The 14,958-nt window shown below is 41.5% G+C and overlaps 1 protein-coding gene across 8 annotated transcripts in view; it reads left to right on the forward strand.

Moving 5' to 3' along the window:
* LOC117405124 (connector enhancer of kinase suppressor of ras 2) overlaps window positions 1-14,958 on the forward strand; it is a 129,355-nt gene that overhangs the window by 99,058 nt on the left and 15,339 nt on the right. For 7 of the 8 annotated variants that reach the window (XM_059028065.1, XM_059028067.1, XM_059028068.1 and 4 more), the window contains 3 exons: window positions 658-1,168; window positions 9,051-9,250; window positions 10,673-13,645. In XM_059028065.1, the coding sequence (XP_058884048.1) occupies window positions 658-1,168; window positions 9,051-9,250; window positions 10,673-10,888 (927 nt within the window). In that variant the 3' untranslated portion in view covers window positions 10,889-13,645. Of the gene's footprint in view, window positions 1-657; window positions 1,169-9,050; window positions 9,251-10,672; window positions 13,646-14,958 lie in introns of those variants that run through there. The other variant, XM_059028073.1, reaches the window with a different exon arrangement.

Raw genomic sequence — 14,958 nt, forward strand, 5'->3', positions numbered from 1 at the left:
CTTTTCACAAATCCGTCTAGATGTGAGGAAGAGGCTCATGTCTATAGGTGTCCCTGCAGTTCTTGCTGAAATGCTTTTGTTTGCTTAACACAATGGCTTTGTGCTTCCTTTGAACCCAGCCTACAATCGCTCCGTAAAAAGCCTCTACCTACCAAGCCGTGCAGTGCTGACAGTGGTGTCTCGCTGCTTGCAGGCAAAGCTTCAGCTGGTTTTTATAAAGGATGCAGGTCGGAGCCTATCCAGCATCTCCTAGGATCGCAAAGTTTGGTGTCAGCATGCATGAAGCTCGTAGTAACACCAGGAATGGGTGAAACTACTATGCAATGGGAGTCTTATTTCTATCCCTGATAGAACGTGTGCCAGTATCAATAGCTCTCAGTTTAGCCCAGCAAACTGCCTGAGAAAAACAGAAACCCAGAACAAAGAACAAAGTGTGTTTTTATTGGAATCCGTTGTCATTTTAAAATAAATGAATAAATTAATGAAGTATATATCTCGTTGGGTGTTCAGTCTAACGCTGTCTTTACAGTATTGTTTTAGGGCATCAGAAAATAGTACATTCAATAGAAACCAGTCTGCCAGGCTGCTTGTATTGAAATTGCAGCAAAACCCTGAGTGGCTGTTGATGCAGAGTGACCCTTTGCCTACCTGTTTCAGGTGAACTGTGCCAGCCCCTGCCTGGAGCCGAAGTCCGGCCGACTGTCCTCCACCGAGACGTCTCAGTCACACTCGTCCCACGAGGAGTCCCGTCAGGAGCAGACGGACCGGAGCAGCACAGAGTCTCCCGTGCGGAAGTCAGCTAGCCAGCGGCGCTCCTGGCAGGACCTGATCGAGACTCCGCTCACCAGCTCCGGCCTGCACTACCTGCAGACTCTGCCCCTGGAGGACTCTGTGTTCAGTGAGCCGGCAGGGGCGGGCTCCCCCGAGCAACGGAGACAGTGCACTCTGCCCATGCAGCGCAGCCTGCTGCAGGACCACTACGGACCCTTCCCCCTGGACCAGGCTGAGAGACTGCAAGCGCTGGGCAGCATCGGGGGCAAACCCCGCAGCTTCACCCTGCCCCGTGACGGGGGGCTCAGCCACTGCCTGACACCCTCCGCCAGCGCCTCGGACCACCACAAGGAGCCGGAGCGGAAAGAGAACAATACACCAGAGGGGAAGGGTTCAGGTACGTGGCGCTTCATAATAAAAAAAAAACACTTTGCAGCATTCCTGAAGATTCCCTCCTTCTTTAGAATGAATTGGGGTTTGCACTCCCAGCATTCTAGTAATGATTTATACAAATCCAGATGTTTGTTACTTCATACATTTTAAACAACCAGTGATTTATTCTGGGGCTACGCTTGGGGGACAACGACAGCAAAATAGTGTATAGGAAACCAAAGGAAGCACTACTTTACTGCTAAATTTATTGATTTGCTTAAAACTGAATCCATTGTTTATTCACTTAAAACCAAACAGATAAAGGTTTATATATTTTTACTTATAAACTAAAAATGGCTTCCAGCAGATTACAAAAGAGAATTTTGTGTGGGCTTTTCTAAAAAAAAAAAAAAAAATAGTAAAAAATAATAATAATATTAAAACATAAAGGAGGGAAATTCATTCATTCAAGTGATTTGCAGTAGTCCATATGTTTTCCATGCACATCCATTCACTATATAGGCATCAAAGATGTAAGCATTGTTTTAGCAAGTATGGATTTTCATATCTGGCACTGAACTGGGTTAAAGAAATCTGGTTGCAGGCCAGCTTCAGATTGTCTGGCACTTCCTTTATCATTTAAATAAAAATGTATTATTTTTTTCCTACTGTCACCATTTCTTCTGAAGTGGTACAGGGAATTGCTGTCAAATGCATTGCATTTTAAAATACAGATGCCCAGCAGTAAAATCCAATGATTTTCGAGGTGATCCATCATTGTATTTCAAAAATCGTAGTTGCCTGACATAGACAGCAGCCTTGCAGGCGACAGTATTTGGACTGTGCAGATTGCACGCATATTCCAAGTGAAAGTCAGGCTTGTAGTGTAGTTTTAAAGGTGTCTTCTTCAAATGAATCCACTTAATGACTTCGGCGCTTTGGTGCGGCAGCAGATCTCTATGGCCGATCAGAAGTCACCCAGCAAGGTTTTTTTTTCTGTCATTTTAAGAGTCCCTGAGATTTAGATTAGCCTTTATTCTCCAATGTGTAATCATACTGTCTCTGAACCCTTGTGTAACTTCTAGCACCACATTCAGTGAGTTGATATCGAACAGAAATAATTGAGATGACCCTGTGAAGGGAAGTAAGAGCTTGCTTTGATGAACCTGTACTCTGCTGGGATAAGCCAGGGCTGGACTTTTTAGAGCATTTTACAGCACTGGGGAATTGCCCTGGATTGCATCACCCATGTGTCTGTGGTTAACCTGAGATTACCATTTTAAATGGTTGATACAACCCAAGGGGTTTTCTGGTGCTGTAAAATGCTCTAAAATCCACCTGTGGCTTCTCCAGATGGGGGATAGGTCAGTAGCTGTGTGGTTGTACTTGTTTTCTTTTCTTGACTTGGTTCTTGATCTAGCTCTATTGTACATACCCGGTATATCCAGCAGAACTGCTCTGCGACAGAGAGACGGATAGAGAGTCATCCACGGGGGGCTGCGTCTCCTGAGGGAGTAAAAAACAAATTGAACAATGCTATTCGGCTGCAGAGCTGTAAATTCTAACTTTACAAGAAGAGGCTGCACATTCCCTTAGGGCACTTCCCTTTGCATGCAGTCTTGCATCTCGAGAGTGATCACTTCCTCTTTGTGTTACCACTGTGATCCAAGGGCATCTGCACATGCACAGATATATTCACATGTACACACGCCTGACATGTTTGCTGTTACCGATTTCTGTTGATCGGGGTTGTTTTCCTGCTTTTTTGTTGTAGCTCACACTGACGTCTTAGCATTTGATCACAGCAGGACTTTCAGGTGTCTTTTAATGTTTTTAATCCGTGGAGGTCGCTTTATCCACTATTGGCCTATTAGCACACAAAATAAGGGATAACAGCATTAGATAGCTGAACAGAACTAACTTGCAATTATTATCCAGAGTCTGAGATCCACCCCTCTCCTGCTTCAGCACAGCTGGAGGCACTGAAGGCAAGGCAGACAGGCCCGCTTCGTCCTGATGCAGAGACTTCAGCCGTCAGTCAGGGTATTGTGCATAATAACTAACAGTAGCCACTGAGTTGACCAACAGCGACCCCTAGCCATTCAGAGCGGAATGGAGATGGGACAGACAGCAAGTATTAAAACTACACAAACTAGAGATGATTTCTAAATTATAATTTGTGTAAGAAAAAGAAATAGCGAGTGGTTTTACCAACGTTGATCATATATAAATTTACGATAAATGCAGCAAGCCTACTTATAAAGCAATTTAGCCATCTCCTGTCAGGGCATTTCTGAAGCCTCGTTGGAGAACTGCCATGGCCTGATTTGTATACGCTCATCCGTCCAAGTGAGTGGACTCTCCCAGAGTAATTAGAGACAGCAGTTGACCAAGGGGTTGCTGTTTAGAGAGAGCTGTGTGGAGATGGAGGTAATGAAGCTGCACTGCAGAGAGACACACAGAGTTCTGTGTATGAGAATCCATCACACTGCATGGTACTGCCACAGCAGAAAGAGGCAAGGCAATGCTACAAACTTTATGAGGATGACCTCTGAATGTTTCAGGTACTGCTGACACCAAAAAGAACAACGACCGTATATTGTGATCACTTTGCTGTAATGGTCTATTCTTTACAACAGGCTACCAATTAAAACTAAATGACTACATCTATTATTATTATTATTATTATGTTACTGTCATACAAAAACCTCCTTACTGTTTGCTACCTTGGAGGACATGCAAGCGTAACAGACTACAGTACCTGAAAGCATTTGCAAGAATGGAAGACTGGACAAGCACTTTCCAAACTTGACTGCCCCTTCGAGTGACCTTTCTAAACAGAGCTGCTGCTGCTCTGTGTCATGCGCCCTACAAGATCACAGTGGTACTATTAAAAGGTCTACAGCACAACCTTGACAACAAACGGAGAAGTTTCGGGATAGTATTTAGAGCTGACGCTGCTTACAATGTTCGTTCCTCTTCTAGCGTTCATTCCTCTTGTTTCTGCTGAACACTCCCAATCCGAGCGCCGCTCACACACATTCTTATGTAAAGCCTTATCTTTATGTAACTTGTTTTGCAATTACACACCCGCACTCTGAGAGACCGTGATTCACCCAGCGCTGTTTCATCAGTAACAGTGGGTGGCAAATATACAGCATGCAGCCATTCAGTTGTCATTAGAGCTGCACTGAACTTGTAACAAAGATGTACAAATTTACAGTGTTTGATGTTTATCTTGAAACTACTGGAGCTTTTTGCGCAAGTGATGTGTATCTTAGTGGTTTAGGGATTGCCTTGTACTGCTTCCATCGTATCAGAGTTCACATACCTTTCTATAGCCCTCACAATATATAATCTGTGCAGCTCTGTCATGTCTGTTCCCTTTGGAACAGCAGTAAGGATGATCACTGTATACTGCACAGTGAAACCTCTTTATTAAGAGCAATCAGGTGACCAACATTTATTATTATTATTATTATTATTATTATTATTATTATTATTATTATTATTATTGCCTCAGCAGGATGTGGTCTCACTACAGAAGTCATGCTAAATAATACCTTAGAATATTATTTAGCTGTTAGTGGTTTGTACTTTTATTAAACATTCTAACCATTATAGATGTTATCAGTTTTGATTTCCTTATATCTAAACTGCTCTAATTTTACTGCTTTAGCTTTTAATAGTTTTTAGGTGCACTTAAGTTTTCAGAGTTGGTATTTTACGTCATGTTGGTCCTATTGGGTAATTTTTACAGATGTTTGATTCATTGGAGACCGTAATGGTGTCCTTTATGCTAAATTCAGGGGCAGACAGGGGAGGCCTTCATTGGGAGGTGCTCTTTGTACAAAGGGTTATTAAAGACGGGTTTAACAGCGTATTGCTCTGATGAATAGCCAGGCTGACATATAAAACAATGGTGATGTATTGTGTGTCTGTGCCCCACCAGGTTTTGTAAGGGGTTGTGAAGCCTGCAAGTCATTTCCCAGCCGCAGAGTGAACAAGCTCTGTGGCGTCACACTGACAGCAGCTGGAGAGATCCCCATTCAAGACCAGCATCACAATGCAACAGGATAGTAATCGGCCATTCTGTTTGCTAAAAGCAAAAAGATTTAAGAACATACTGTGCTTCAATGGGCTTGTCTGTGGCCCTTTCTAACACCAGCTTTTTTCTTAAAAATAGTAGAAAGTAATAACCTGACCTTTGGCTAGCAGACAGCCTGTGAAGGTACTGCTCACATTCAGCACTGAGCAAACCCGTGACCCATTCACACAAGGGGTCAGTGCTGCTACAGACAGAGACACTGGACTCATCTCAATAGAGGCACTGACCCCTCCAGACAGGTACATTGATGCATTTGGATGCCGCGTGGAATACGAAGCAGGCAGGCGTGAAATATATAATATTAACAATGATGCTGTAATGTGAAAGGCTGCTGATTGGGATGGTAACCCAGCAGAAGGTGGACCCGCATGGTTTTCAGCTTGCATTGCGATCACCTCACACAGAAAGCACAGGGGGAACTGCTCCTGAAGGAGTCTCTCCTGCTTGCCTCGCCAAGCATTTAGAGAGTTTTAAGCAAAATTGTTAACAATGCACAATGAGATGGAATCATTTTAGTTTTTTTAATAGAGCTTGCAATTGCAAGACTGTGCTGTCGCATTTGTAATGCAAACACGAATTGCTACAGTATATTTATATAAAAACAGCTTCTTTTTAAATGAGGCACAGAGGCCATCTGTATGCTGCAAAGTTGCATGATTTATAAAATTAAAAAAATATAAAAACAACAATGCTGCCCCCTAGTGGGTTACTAAACATTTACATGCCCTTTATATGTTTCTAGTGTTTAATACCTGCTGCCTGTTTAATACGCTGGTATATGTGCTCTGTATGAGTCTGTGTCTCTGTTCAGATACCGGTAATTATTTACCAGGCTCAGTAACTATACCAGCTGAGATTGCTTCTGAAAAGACTCCTCAAGGCTGTCTTGTGGGGAAGCAAATCAGTGTTGCGTGCGCTTCAGTCCACAATGCTGCACTGTGGGCTTCATTGCACTGCACAATATACTTCCCTGCCTCAATTTTCCCACAATCAGTATTGAGAACTGCAAGTAACAGAGAGTCCTACCGAATATGTACAGGTGAACAGTTTATATTAGGAACATGTAGTTTAGTTTCCTGGTGGTTGAGTTAACACCCATGTCTGTCAGATTTATAAAGTACATCTCGATACCTTATTGATTTTTCTTTTTATACTGAATGAATCTTATTAATCTCCTTCAACCACAAGCAAGGGGGATAAAGGATTGGTATTTCAAAGCCGCTTCTGTGGGTCTGTGTCCAGCATGATGAATATCGAATGACTCCAGCACATTCCGGGGTTCATACATTTCTTTACTTCTCTTGAAGTGTGGACTGACAGCTGTCAAGGGCGAGGATGTTCCAGTCCTTTTTAAATGGTTTCACATTGTGAGTAGAGCCTGATTTAAACAGCTGGAACTTTGCACAGAGCGGCATTTGAAGAAAGCTTCTCCTGTCATCACAAGTGGATGACAATTAACTAACTGAGGAACACATAGTCTTCAGCACAGCTATGCAACGGGAGTCTTATTTCCATCCCTGTTCACAGGTCCCACATACAATAGAATAGATGCTCTGAGTGGGTGATGATCAGAGGGTCTCCGAAGGCTTAATCAAGTTACACCAGAATTAAGCTTTTTAAATTTGCAAAACATGTTGCAATGACACAAGCATAAGGGTATGCATGACAATGACACAATCTCTTAACAAGCAAATGGGCAGCAACTGGCATGACTGACAGCTAAGGTATCCCATTGAAATGCTAATATACTTTAATGCAGTGGTAGTTGTTAAACTAATTGGTATGCCTTGTAATTTTAGTTTTCTCCTGCATTTATAACAGTTTTGAATATCCTTTGCTAAAGCTAGCTGGGCTTTACTATGCTGTATTACCCTTTACTGTGGTTTTTCTATAGGACACTTTTCTAAGGGCACATGCAGTGTGTATAAGCAGTTTATTCACGGCAGCAGCATTCTGTACTGTACAAGTAAATGCGTGTTTTCTGGACTCGTTTCCTCTCTAGCTGTAGGATTAAATTAGCTGGGTTGATAATTGTTATTCACAAACGGGCTTTCTTGACATTTTAATATGGTGGGTTTGTGTAAAGTGAGCCAGAGCTCTGTTTAAATCCCTGTACCTTCTTTTATTTCCTAGAATGAGTCATTTTAACCGTTTCAAATGGAATGTGATGTGCTTGGCATTCTCGAAACAAGCAGGTTTTTTTCTGCGCACTCCAGAGTCCTGCTGCTATTTGCATGTCAGCTTGATTAATACACTGTTGACCAGTTCTGTCTAATGCAAACTCGTCAAACTAATTAACAGTTTTTGTGAACCTCTTTTGTAGTATTTTTAAAAGACAGCCCTCCTGCTAATGAGTAGTGTATTCTATGGAAATGGCATGCAAAAAATGACACATGGGCTTATTTTTAGACTGTTTGGCATATGGAGTGGTGGTGTTATTATTCTATTTATTTTTTTTACTAGCCCTCTTTAGGGATCTGCTATGCTAAAAGTTCAAGTAAACTAACAATTGCTGCTTAGTGTCTATATACCGTGCTATATTATTAAAATTTCAGCTGCATTATAAAAGCATGCAGTCTATTGTCATTGATACTGTGAAGTTGCTAGCAGTGCTTTCAATCGGTCCACTGTTTGAAAGCCCCGCAGTGATGGCAGAGGTTTCATTTTCAGTGGCTTCTCTAATAAAAAGCAGGTACAGGGCTAATGAAACTGATCTCCTCCAGTACTGCTGTCCTACATGTATCTGCCATGAAAGTAGTGGATAGTTGTCTCTTATTTTGTTCCCTCCAGAAGGCTCTGCATTAAACATGTTGGCATGCAGTGGGAGCAGCTTGTCCAGCTCAATAGAGCCAGTCTGTGTGTAATAATAAATAGCTAGTGGGTGTGTGATTGCTACATGGGACTGCTTTACTGGAGGGAGCTTGCTGGAAGCAGCTGGAATCTCAGCAAGCTGTGGTTTGGTTTAGTCATTAGTCTCCATAATTGGTCCTCGTTCGGATGGCCTGAGACCTGCGGGCTGCACCGATCATCACGCTGCACATCTGGCTGTCGTGGCCCAGCTGGTTCTTGGTACCGCAAGCCCTGGCATCATCCTAAATGTGGACCCAGCCTAACGATATATGTGGTTTGTAAATCGATCCTGGTACGTAATACTGAGGGCAGAACAGGATATTGTTCTTGTGTACACATACATACTGTACAGATCCATTTCCTTGATTGATTAAAAAAAAAAAAAAAAAAAATAGTTTATTGAAGAAGCAGGTCAGTGCTACCATGCAGAATTACAGCTTCACTCATCACGATACACTTAACGTCACAATACGGTACGTATCGTGATGTGGATCACGAGGCGTGTAATGGTCCACGTTAGCTACTTGTATGATGCATAATAAGATCAAATGGACTATTTTGTTAAACGAAAATGAGATGAGATAGGGAGGGGATGTATTAACACCAATTATAAAACACACTTCTCCTTCATTCAAGAACCACTTGGTGAAATACAATGAGCTCTGTTTTGCTTTTTGATCTTGTATCATGACACAAGGGATGCACACCTCCTATTGCAATACAATATATCACATAAAGTGTCATGATTCATCGATCTGTGATGACACCCCCCCCAGCTGGAGAATTATTAACTTGTCCCAAACTACATCAAAATGTGTTGAATAGAAGCAAACCTAGAAGCGATATAGAGAGAAGTAGGCTCCACCCTGGATTGCTCTCGTGAATCGGGTGATATCTGTACCCGCTCAGCCTTCAAAGCCTCATCAGTTTCTCTTTTTTGCTTCCCCAGGAAGCGATAAGGAAGAGGAGAAACCAGCTGACTCCCTGCAGGATCTGTACCGGGCCCTGGAACGAGCCAGCCTGTCCCCCATAGGAGACCACCGGCTCTCCACCAAGCTGGAGTACAAGAGGTCCTTCATCAAGCGCTGCAACGACCCCGTCATCAACGACAAGCTGCACAGGATGCGCATTCTCAAGAGCACTTTAAAGGTAGGAGGCTCAGCAGACTGGAGGCTGTGAAACGTGAGTCACTACTGGGGCTGAGAAGTGCAGTGCTATCAGAATACATCAGAATGTACATAGAACTGTGAACTAGTGAAGGAGGGCCCTGTTACAGGAACAAATAGGGCTTACTGTCAATTAGCTAACAGTGAATTAACTAAATTAGTGAATTATCGACTGGTGGCATATCGAGGGAGCACAGAGCTCTCTGTAAATGCGTTTACCAGCCATAGTTAAAACAGAATATTAAAACAACAAAAAATCCCAAACACCTGCTGTCTAGTTTATAAATTTTACAGCAGGCAACTTTCCTGGGAAGATTCATTAAACTTGGCTTAATCTAGAGATTCTTACTCAAGCAAACACATTCATTGTGTGCTATTGGTACAGTACCAGTAGCCCCAGTGATTTTAAATGTTTCACACAGCCTTTCATGTGTTTGAATACTGTTGCATTCACTGCTCAGTTACAGCGATTCACATTGCTGTGGCAGGTCTTTGGTCTTGGTTTTGCTTTGGTTGAAGTTTGGGCTGTGCTTGTATGTTTCGGTGAGTGCTGATGTGGTGATATGCTTTGGACAGGTTTTGTTTTTTGTTTTTTGTGTTTGTTTTTTCTTTGGCTGTGCATACTGTATGTGCTTTGGTCAGATTCTGGCTGTGCGTTTGTCATCTGGTCGGAAACGGCTGTGCTTCTGTGCTTTGGTCACAGTTTTTTTTGTTGTTTTTCTGGTCCGGTTTGTATTCTGTTTTGTGGGGGATGGATTTTGGCTGCATTTTTGAGAAGTGGTCCGAGTCTTGGCTTTGTGCCTGTGCCTTGGCAATTGTTTTGAGACCATTTCACACTTCCTCGCTGCTGTGTAGTGTGAGGCCTCACTGAATATTCTGCAGATGTAACTGTACCATGAGAAGGGAAGGGGACAGATTTACAAACTTGCACCATTTTCTCTACAAGAAAAACTGTTGCGTTTTTTTTTTTTAAACGTACATGTATGAGCTTGCTTTTTCTTTCAGAATAAAATGGTATCAATGTTGCATTGGGAGATTAATATCTATGTGTACGCATGCATGCATTCATACAGATCCATTTCCCCAATTGATTACAAATAATCAATACAAATGATACATACCATTAGGATACTCTATCATATAAAGAAATGATCCCAGTTCATCAATACGTGATGAATCGTTACAGCCATACTCATCCCAACAGGGGTTTCTGATTTAGAGACCCACAAGGACTAGTATTGTGGACGCTGTGGGCCGCTCCATTCCCCTCTCGTATCTTAGCGGGAAAGAAAAATAATAATATAAACACGAACCCACAAGAATACCAGGAGGAGGGAGTCTGCCTCCGGGCCGGATGCTGTCTGCTGTTTTTAACACGCGTGTTGTTATCTCTTTCTGTTTTTAGGCTAGAGAGGGAGAAATAGCCATCATAGACAAGCTGCTGGACAATCCCAAGTTGACCTCCTCAGAGTTTCAGGAATGGAAACAAATGTACCTTGAGCTTGTTTTAGATATCTGCCAGACCAGTGCCCCTAAAGACCCTGTAAACGGCTCCTCTGACCCCGCCTCCCACGCACCGCCCCTGGCGCACACCCACTCCTACATTGAAACTCATGTCTAAGCATGCCCACCGCCACAGCCTTCAGACTGCAGGCCTGGCTGCCATCCACAAACCATTCGTGAATATGGACATCAATCCAGAACGTTTATGTTGTGTAATACATATTGTACTGTTTATTAGATTTGTCAAATTTGAAGCACTTGCATTTAAAACGTATTTGGTCATGATGCCATTGTCAGTGATGGTACCATATTTTGACTGGTGTTTTGTTTATATATTTAACAGTAATAAAATGTTGGGGAGGGGGGGTACATTGTTAGACAGCAAACTGGAGCAAGACGTTCCACTGGTTCAGGCGACACAGTGTTACTATTAGATAGAGCCTACCTTGTAAAATAAGAGCATTTTATCTACAGTTAATTAAACAGCAATTAAATTGGGCTGGAACCCACCATAGCGCAGCTCTACAGTATGCTATTCTTCGATCTGTCCTGAAGTCATGTTTTTGTCTTTTCTAAATGTTTACAGTGGAGGAGCTCATGTGTATTTTTAATAAAAAGGTGTAAAAGCGTGTGTCGTTAACCGCACAGCAGTGACTGACGACAGCTCTGACAGCACAGCTTCACGCCTTGTACATTTCCAGTATAACCACTGCCTGTAGAAGCTGCTTGTAGGCTTTCTTTGTAATCTCTGCTAATGATATCATGATATACCACAGACAGGGTCTGGCACAAGCCCTGGGCGATTGCACTGTTATACTGCTATGGTTGACATAGGAAAAGCACAGCCGCCTGGAGACGGTCCATGTCACATGCTAAACGCTTTTAAGGGGGTTCAGCTGGAACTCCGCAGCAGCCAGTTGGTTTGGATTGTGCTCAGCTGACCCGGAAGGATCTGGAATCTCACAAGATAGAATGTTCCGTGAAGAAGAATGTCATTTATTTATTTATTTTCAGGTGTGTGTGTGTGTGTGTGTGTGTGCAGTTTGAGAATTCTTCAACACAAATCTTCTATGTTTCTGTTGACCACATTTTTTTAAATAATTGATAATAGATAGTTTTTTTAGGTCGTGTTTACTTTTTTGGGCAGGGAATTCAAATTTGGCTGTTTAGCATTGGGCGGGGGGGGATGCATTCATGCTGCAATAAAGAGCCTCATGTATTTGAATAGAACATGCACATTTATTTATATCTATTTATTACATAAACCTGTCATTTCCCAAGACAGCTAATAAATTCAATGGATTGGGTCTTTTTTTAATGATCTAAACAGCAGACATGCTAGATTCCACGGCCTTTTAAACTGTAGAATTGACCTGTTTGTTAAATCTGCCAAAACATAAAATAAAAACGGTTCATGATTGAGCAAGCACATGAGTTCATGCCCTTCTAAACGTTTCCCATATTAAAAGCATTGCGCAAAGTACAGTATAATAAAGCACAGTGAAAGCATGGCGAGGCAGAAGTAAGCATTGTAAAGCACATTAAAAAACCATGGCCAGCCGTGATAAACTATGTTAGCTATGCATAGTGTAACCGTGGGTGAAGCATGGGGGAAAACGACAGCATTACTGTGGTAAACTTTTCTAAAGGTGGCAGAACCTCGCCCACTTGGATTGTGTGGCATTGGCATCTCCAAAGATGGCTGTTAATCTGCCTGTGTGCCAAGAACTCAAACCGCTTCAATGGATGCTTTGTTTCTGGTAGTCACAGAGCAGGCAGCATTGTTCCTTTCACTTCATTGAGTGAGAGTGACATGATATCCTCTTTGTGTGTTTCTTTTTTTTTCCAGAAAGACACAAACCTTCATTTTTTGTATGTTTTTGACTGGTCAGCTTGTTACTTAAAATGTGCATGAACTACGATTTATGCTGTTTACAAATATCACTATATAATCTCTTATTACAAACCATAGAAAAAAAAAAAAGCATTGTGGAGAAGGATGCTCTCGTTCGTTTAGTTTCAACCAAGTCCTGATCAGTTTTTCAGGTTTGATTAGTTTACTCTCTTTTGTTGTTGCATGTTGTATTCTAGTAAAATGTTGTCTTGTCAGGCTCCCTGTCTCAACAGATACCCGCTAAGAAGACTAACCCATAGCAATGTTTTCAATTTTCTAATCGAGTCAATGCTTTTGCAAAATTTGCACAGACACATACAGGGAGTGGCCTTTTGTTCTCAAAGGTAATAACGTGCTCCTAAATTTGTATGGATTTTTGGCTCCAGTGTAATATTTATACATATTGAAAAATTAGATAATATATACATATTTAGAGTAAAAAATATGAATAAAATAAAAAAAAGATATTAATGTAATGCATGACTTTCTTAATATGTGAGGTTGAACTGCAGCTGCCAAAAAAACCGAATAAACTTTCTGTAGTACTGTATTATTGTACTGGACCAAAAGTAAATCTATTGATATAGGAAAGCAAGAGTAATAATTCTATCTTGTGGATGTGTGTCACCAGACGTTGAGATGAGTTGGCATTAAAACTAAGGCTATTTTTAAAACTACCAAACAAACATAAAGTTCTGTTGCTATGCAACAGTCTTTCGACTGCACTTTACTCAAGCAAAGGTCTGTGTTTATGCTTATGAGAGTTGAAATGTTAAAAATCCCTTTATAAATAAAGAGCATTTGAAGCATTCTTGAATCTAGCATGGGATTACTGTACATGGTCCTTCACATTTGTGTTGAATGACTCCTGCACCTCCTTTCAGGGGTCTGTTGTATTACTCGTTTTTATTGTACTGGTTTTCAGCTTTTAAGCACATGTGGTTATAACTGGAGTAAATAAACGTTAAGCTCTTAAACCTCCCTGTGTGTTCTGTGTGGTTCTGCCTGTGTGCTGTTCCTGCTGTCCCTATCTCACTGCCAGTCTTCTATGATCAGTGTGTGTTCTGTAAGAGCTTCTGGAGAAAAAGACACAAAGTGACCAGCAGTGTGGCTCTCTGTTGTTTCACAGTCTCTACTGATATTTATTAGTTACTAGCGTTTTAAACATGAGCCAAGTGTTAAACATTTAGATTTTTTCTTTTTTAGAATTACAGGCCAAATATGGGTGTCAGCCTCTGTCTTTACTTAGTTGTATGGATAACACTTTAAAATAATGGCTGCAAATGAATAACACCTGAATATTGTATGCATTTCATCTTTTTGCAGTCATTCATTTTGAATTCAGCCCTGGTAATCCATGTGGGTTTAATTACCCGTATTGATCCCATGTTCCCTTGTATCAAATGATGTTGATCATGTATAAGACACTTCTCACAATCCCCTGGTGGGTGAGTAACAGGGTGTGAACGCATGGCTTCTGCATTGTCTTGCACCAGCTCCAAATGGATTGAAAAGGTAAGTCAAAATATTTTGTTCAACACAAGAGAAATAAGCCAGGGGCTCCTAACTGGTAAAATTCCCAGTGCCTGCTGGTAGCGTGCAGCTCACTCAGCGGTTTCATGTGCTTTGTTTGGAAAATAAGAGGGAAGCTCTCAAAGGATTTTTAAGAATCCTCGTCAGATCCCTTTTCAGAATCATTTTTTTAAACAAAATATTGCGTACACAGTAGTAGAGTGAGCAGTGTTGGATCCATAGCCACACCAGTATGAATATGAGCAACATAGTAGAGGGCTACATTTTAAGAAATGTTTTATTTGTCCATGTGTCAATATATTTTAAGGCTGCACAATAGTCATTTGCCTGGAAAGAATGGAAACCCAGTTCACAATGAGCTGTTCATACATTGCGATTTGAAATCGTGTGCAGTCCCTTGTATTACCCCAGCAGGTGGCACTGATACATAATAAAAAATAACGGCCAGTGTCAGCCACCTTGTGTTAGAGTTTTTTCACTTGCTTATTAAAAGAAATACAGAGCTTCCACTTTCCGAGCATTGCACGATCCGCAGCTTTGAGGTTCTACAGTAGTGTTAAACTGTTACAGGGTATGTTTCTCACTTACAAAAAGGTGAACCGCTTTGATTGTGCCAATATCCATCAGTCAATCAATCTTTGTTTTATATAGCACCTTTCATAGTGGACCACCATCACAAAGTGCTTTACAAGATGCAGTAATAACAAGAAAATCCATAATACTTTAAATACAAAGAAATGCATAATACATGATATACAGGA

This window comes from Acipenser ruthenus, chromosome 8 (genome assembly GCF_902713425.1).
Source record: "Acipenser ruthenus chromosome 8, fAciRut3.2 maternal haplotype, whole genome shotgun sequence".
NCBI lineage: Eukaryota > Metazoa > Chordata > Actinopteri > Acipenseriformes > Acipenseridae > Acipenser > Acipenser ruthenus.